We start from the raw sequence: 7,104 nt of genomic DNA, 5'->3' as shown, positions 1-7,104 counted from the left end.
CCCAGAAAGAAAGAACAATTAAAAATGAGTAGAAGCCCTTTAAACTCTGACTACAGCTCTATGCTAAGAATTGCTTGGCAAAGTACAGGCAATTTTTGGTTTTTCCGTTGTATGCATCCCTTTTGCCATTTTAATGCTAATATCAGTGGTTAGCAAAACAAATGTAATAAATGTTCTCCCTAAAGGACCGTGATTACGGCGTCCACTCTTCAGGTCCACGATGGAGCTGTTGAAAGAGGATTTTTCGTGTTCTTTTCTACCTCCTCACTAGCATTTTGATAGACAGAACCCCATTTCCCCAGTGGATAAAAATAATGCATGGAGTCACGTCTGTTCAACTTCCAAAAGAGAATTTGGGGAAAAATTAATTTGGGCCCCTGGGCTTGACTAGAAAGGGAAATTTCCTTTAGAAGCCTTTTCTGACCAATATGGTCCATCTATCTCTGGCGGCCGCTTCTACTTCAAGACTTGGGAGCATGGCTGGATTCTCACCACTGGAGGTCCCAAACAGTGAAGCCCTTGTGGCATGCACCCCCATATGTATTTAAAACTTAGAAATACAAGGCCATACAAGAGGTGTAAGGAAATCCAACACAGTACCACCCCCACTGAAATATCAAATATCAAATTCTTGCTAAAAATAAATGTTGGTGCCCCTTCTATGCCCTGAGCATAAGTATAAGCATAGCAGCAACTGGGGGGCACCCCACATTGATACATGCTTAACACTCTGTTCTTGTACTTCAATGGGGGATTTAAAAAAAAAAAAAACACTGTCATTGAGTCGATTCTGACTCATATCGACCCCCATTGGGTTTCCAGTTACGAAGTAGACTGCCTCATCTTCCTCTGGCGGAACAGCTGGTGAGTTCCAACCGCCTACCTTTTGATTAGCAACCCAATGCCTTAACCACAGAGCCACTGTTGTTGTTGTTGTTATATGCCGTTGAGTCGAACCCGACTCATAGCGACCCCTCCTTGGGTTTCTGAGGCAGTATCACTACGGAAGTAGATTGCCCCATCTTCCTTCCGAGGAGTGGCTGGTGAGTTTGAACCGCCAGCCTTCTGGTTAGCAGTCAAGTGCCTTAGGCACCACGCTACCAGAGCTCCCACAGAGCCACTAGAGCTCCTCAATGGGGGAGAAGCATCTTCCTCTTCCTGAGGGGTTCCCAGAGCAAGAGCAGTAAAGTCACTCTCAGGTTCACGTTCCAGAGCTCCTTGGGGGGCAACAATGGTTTCTCCTACTCACATTCTTGTATCATATTCGGAGTTACCCAGGGCTGAAGTGGTGCCTCCTCTTCAGCTTCAGGATTCCTGAGGCAGGCACCCCTTCCCCTTAGATTGGGCCTCCTCAGAGCTGAGGTGTCTCCCCTAAAACGTGCGGTTGGCCAGCGCCGGGTTTGAGTCTCACCATCTGAGGGTCCTTGGGTCAGGTGTACGAACTCTCCCTCAAATGCCAGCTCCTGCGGACGGGTCTGCTTTTATGCACACGACTAAGGGCTTCTGGGGGCAGAGACCTTCCTTCTCTCTCAGATTCGGGGCTCATCGGGGCTGAGATGGGATCTCCCCTCAGACTCAGGGCATCCGGGGGCAGGGTCGGGGCCCGCCCTCGGTCACGAGCTGTGTCGCGGCCTCCCCCGGCGTGGGGGAAGGGGCTGCAGGACCAGCAGCTTCTCTACGGCGGGAGGGGGGGGCTCTCCTGAGGCCCTGCCCCCTTCGTGACATGCCCGAGGTGTCCGGTGACCAAGACACTCTTAGCTGGGTGCAGGGTGCGGCTCAGGGCGTGGTCACCGGGGGCTACTTAGGGCGGCCGGTACGCGACCGGCACGGAGGTCCGCTGCGAGGCTGAGGGCACTGGCACTGGCCATGGCGTGGATCCTGGATTGCCTCTTCGCATCGGCCTTCGAGCCCCGCCCCCGCCGTGGTGAGTGGGCCCCGAGTCGCTGGGGCTGGGGTGCGCGCCTAGGGAGGCGGCGGCTGCAGCCCGGCCGGGCGCCCTGGGCTTGGCTCGCTGCCCCTGCCTCCCTTCCCGCTGGCTTTTAGCTAATTGTTCCTGGCCCGAGGGACGGCCCCGTCGAAGCCCCGCATAAATCACCAGCTTTGCCTGGAATGGCGAGCAATCGCGCTAATGGCTCAGCAGGACGCGGGGCGAGCGCGGAGGCGGAGTCGCTGGCTTGGCTGCCCTCAGGGACCGCCAGAGCACGGGACAAGACGTGCCTAAAGGCCCAAAGATTAATGTCTCTAGCACAGCGGCCAAAGCCCAGGGACCCTGGTGATGGAGGTGGGGTTTTCTGGTGAGCCCTTGAAGCTTGCCCACTTGTCCCAGTCTTCACCAGATTACTAGCATGGAAAGGTCCCTGAGAGTCGTCGAGTTCAACCCCTTTTAAGAGATGGTGACACTGAATACTAGAGATGGGAAAGGCCTGCCCAAGGTCATACAAGGAGTTGGCAGCACATCTGGGTCTGCTGAGGTTCTGCCAACTGCCCACTGCCTCAAACTGCCCTGTGGCTGAAGCCTGGTCTCTTTGGTCTGGGTGGTCCCTTGGGTACTTGAGATCAATGTTTGGTTCTCCTGTCCCTGGGGAGGTGAGGACATAGGTGTGCAAAGATCACAGCACGAGTGTAAGTACATGCATTGCATTTTGCCCCTTTCCTGGAACTATTTTTACACGTTTTCAGAACAATTTTTTTTTCTTCCTTCAAGTTTCAGGCGAATTACATTTTCTTCTTAGATTCCTCGGGACCCCCACCCACTGCCCTTCACTCCCCCTTGGTAGGCCCCACCCCCTCCATGCTGCCACCTGGCCACAGGGCCACCTGTTTTTCCATAGTCTCCACCTCCAAAATCTATATTGGTGAGAGTGCGTCATTGGTCACCAGCCATAGACCAAACCTGGGATTGTCTCCTCTTTCCTCTGCCCCCTCACAGGCGGGGGAGAGGAGGCAGGGAGAGGAGGAACCTCAGCAATTTAATTCCGTAGAGACCTGTTTTTTGTTCTTACCAGGCCCTGTTGAGAACCATCCCTGGAGTCTAAATTCCTTATAACAGACTGTACCACACTTAGCAAGTTCAAGTACAGTGTTGAACTGAAGCCACAGATCTCTGAGAAGGAAAGAGATTTGCATGCACATGGAAAGTTTAATTTTTTGTTCTGTTTAGCTTTTCAAGTATATATATGGTCCTACCAAAAAAAAAAAAAAAAAAAAAAACTCACTGCTGTCGAGTCAGTTTTGACTCATAGCGACCCCTCCTTGGGTTTCTGAGGCAGTATCACTACGGAAGTAGATTGCCCAACCTTCCTTCTGAGGAGTGGCTGATGAGTTTGAACCGCCAGCCTTCTGGTTAGCAGTCAGATGCCTTAGGCACTACGCCACCAGAGCTTCCATACGTGATCCTAGTAAATAAAAAAAATAAAATAAATAAAGGAATATTGTAAAATGTGCTTTAAGGCCTTACAGGGCTAACACTCTTCCTTGAAAGGGGATAGGGGACCATTGTACCCCTTCCTGATCTACAAGAATGTTGGGTGATTCTAATGAGATAAGCAATATGGAAGCTCATTTATGAATAACCCCATGTGTGTGAGAGAGTGATGCTCAGTATCACACAAGGAAGCTCATTCTCATCTAAAGACCAAAGCAAAGCCCCAGATACCTAGTTGCCATGGAGTTGATTCCCACTCATAGTGACCTCATGTGTCAGGGTAGCACTGGGCTCCATAGGGTTTTCAGTGGCTGATATTTCAGAAGCAGATCACCAGGCTTTCCTTCCAAGGCATCTCTGGGCGGTCTTGAGCCTCTGGCTTTCAGTTGGCAGCTGAACATGTTAACTTGCACCACCCAGGGACTCCAATCATGCCTATGAGCAGGTTTTTCATCAACCTGAATCCAAATCTATGTCCTGGAAGCTTTTACCTTCTGGCTGTGGCACTGACCTTCAGGTCCCAGCCCTCCTCTTCCCTCACCCCCCACTACCCTTATCCAGGCCAAACCTCCCCAGTTCCTTCATCTGCTCAACCTGCGATAGGGCTGCAAGGCCCCTGCCCACATCTAGCTGCTCTTCGGCGAACATGTTCCAACTTGTGAATGCCCAGTGCCCTGGCCAAAGGAGGATTTCCAGCCACCCCCACTCCCCAATTCCATAAATACAGTCTTGGATGACTGGCTTTTCCTCTTTTGGAAGCCCATGGCACACCCACGGTGCACACTTACATAGACATAAATACACACATACATACACATTCCCACACCAATGTGTGTCCACATGCAAAGGCATAACACATACACACAAATACATATACACCAGTTCGCACATGGACATGTGCATGCACAATACTGAGGAAAAAGCACTCTCACACACACACTACTCACACATCACATACTCCACATATATCACATACTTCCCACACAGAGCTTCCATACGTGATCCTACCCACATCACACACACCAATTCCATGCATGCACACTACAAACGCATCACAAGTTTCTTTGTACTGGATTTATTTTCAACTAAAGCTACTTTTTTTAAAAAAAAAGTAAACCCAAGTTCTTTTTGGAATCTCCATTTTGCATTTAGTTGGTTTTTGAACCCTAATGCAAGATTTATATTCACTACTGCATTTCTAGGAGCTCTGGTAGCGTAGTACCTAAGGCACTTGACTGCAAACCAGAAGGCTGGCGGTTCAAATCCACCAGCCACTCCTCGGAAGGAAGGTTGGGCAATCTACTTCCATAATGATGGTGCCTTGAAAACCCAAGGAGGGGTCACTATGAGTCGGGTCCAACTCAAGGCACATAACAACAACCACAACAACACTGCACTTCTAATCTGGGAGATTTGTCCCCCCCACATACCCTAGTGACATACTACTGCCTCCACCCCTCTGTTATTCATAGCAATAGCAGCTAATAGTACTTCCCAGACACTGTGCCCTAGGCTCAGTCCTTTACATGTATAATCTTACTTAAGTCAAGCAACATCCCTTGGAAATAGGTAATTAGCCTTTGGGCACAGTTTTTTGACCAGGTGAGAACCTACTTCACTACCCTCCCCCTGGGAAACCCTGTGCAATGGGAAGGGCAGCTTTGTGGGCAACTATTGATATTCTGTCGGACTATAAGTGCCCTTGGTGCCTCCCTTCAAATGCCTTCCAGAAATCCTCAGGAGTCAGAGGTGGGTGGGTGGGTGGGGGAAACTGTCCAGTGACTGGGCAGAGGGGGGGAGGTGTTCTAAATGTTCCTTCACCTCTCTCCCCTTGCTCAGTTGGCCTTTCAGACCAGTCTTCTCAGGGTGACAATGGGTAATGGGCAACGATCGGAAGGCATTTGGGAGAGGCATCATTGGGATCTGGGAGAAACGGTTGCCCCAGAAAGGTCTTCTTTCCCAGGGAAAGGAACAGCAAGATTGACCCACTTGAAATTCTCTCCCCAGTTCGCTCTTGGCATTGGATTTGGCTTCCAACAATTGGACTTCTGTAAAGCAGCCAAAACTCTAAAGCTGAAGAGACCCTGGGGCCCACTTTACATACAAATTTGATCTTTTCTTGGAGATGAGACCCAATCGATCTGCTGAGGCCAGGTCTAGTTAAGCTGCAGGAGGATCACTTTCCAGAGCTGGGATGGGTTGGCCAATTAGACACCCCACTCCCCTGGTAAGATTATCAAATGAACACTCCTCTTTACCAGTGGCAAGACTTCCCAAAGTTTCTTTGTATATCACTGGTTTGCACCTCAAAAGACATTTTTCTGTAGGGGAAAAATGTGATGCTCTGAGCTTAGTTACCCAGGTTAGGGTTAGCCCACACTCTACCCAATATGAGGATGTAATGCAGGAACTGTGTGATGAAAATTGGCAAAAAATAATACTCTTGCAAATGTACTTAAGGCTCCAGCAGAAGATCTGACGTTCATCAAAGCTTAAATATCAAATGACAGAAAGCATATTGGGCATTAATAGAGCAGGACACCAGGTCCCTGAGGGTGAAAGCACTATTACTCCTTTTTTTTTTTTCTCTAACAATTATCTACTAAGACAACTTAAATGTCCAACTATTTGGAATGGCTGAATAAACTATGATATATCCACTTGTTAGATTAGTATACAATCATAAAATGGTGCTTATGAAGAATATGTAGCAACCTGGAAATGATACAGCTACAGCTATCTCAAATATACATTTTCGAAAGACTGGGAGAAAATTCAGCTAAAGGGTCATCAAGCTAGAGATTGCATTAAGGTGGTGGGATAATAGGGTTTTATTTTTTTCCCTTTCTGTTTTCTAAAATCTCTATAAAATTTGTTCTTAAATTACTTATAATTGACAAGGTTTTAAAATTCTAACTGAGAGCCTATGATAAAGCAAATAAACTGTACAATGATCCAGAATATCATAATAATCTCAAGATGTTTTTTCCCTTCAAATCGATTTTAAATGAAATGATGAGATCAGATCAACTGAAGGAGTTGCCCAATGATCAGGAAATGCCACTTATCACTGGAGGGGGGCTTTGGAATTGGGCAGAACTGTTTTGAATCGCAGATCAGCTCTTATAGTGCTACTCTAAGCAACTTAAACTCTCTAAAAAGAGTATAATAATGCCTATTTTTCAGGGTTGTAAATAATAATAGCAACAATAATAACTGTTATTAGTGTTATTGATGCCATTTATTAAATGCCTTCAGTGGCTCAGGTAGTGTCAATGGCTTTCACTCTACTACTAAAATCAATTCGAAGGCATGCAACAGCAACAATTAACCTAAAGGTTGTGGGTTTGAACCCACTCTGTGGTGCCATGGAAGAAAGGCTTGACAATCTGCTTCAGCCAAGAAAACCCCGTGGAACAGTTCCACTCTGTGACACATGGGGTTGCCATGAACCAGAATTGACTTGATGGTTTTTTTTTTCCCCCTTGATGGCTCAGATTCCAAAAGGTGTGTGTTTCTCCTTTTCCAAACATTTACTGAATCTATTATGTGCTGGTTATTTTACATAAAAGATCTCATTTAACTTTCATAACAGCTCTCTGAGGTACGTATCTGAGGTAAATCTCTAGTTAAAGACTAAAGCTCAGAGAAGTCCAGTAATTTGCTCACTTCCACTGTGG

At 47.6% G+C, this 7,104-nt stretch overlaps 1 protein-coding gene across 1 annotated transcript in view; it reads left to right on the top strand.

The window, feature by feature from the left end:
• Positions 1-1,866: 1,866 nt before the first annotated feature.
• Positions 1,867-7,104, top strand: part of ARHGAP36 (Rho GTPase activating protein 36) — a 32,416-nt gene continuing 27,178 nt past the window's right edge. The window contains exon 1 of the mRNA XM_007955745.2: positions 1,867-1,924. Coding sequence (XP_007953936.1) covers positions 1,867-1,924 — 58 coding nt within the window. The remainder of the gene's footprint in view (positions 1,925-7,104) is intronic.

The sequence above is a fragment of the Orycteropus afer genome, unplaced genomic scaffold (genome assembly GCF_000298275.1).
Source record: "Orycteropus afer afer isolate SDZICR_OR568_19922 unplaced genomic scaffold, OryAfe1.0 scaffold00538, whole genome shotgun sequence".
NCBI classification, from domain to species: domain Eukaryota; kingdom Metazoa; phylum Chordata; class Mammalia; order Tubulidentata; family Orycteropodidae; genus Orycteropus; species Orycteropus afer.
The sequence above is the reverse complement of the archived record's forward strand: the minus strand, read 5'-3'. Positions and strand labels throughout refer to the sequence as shown.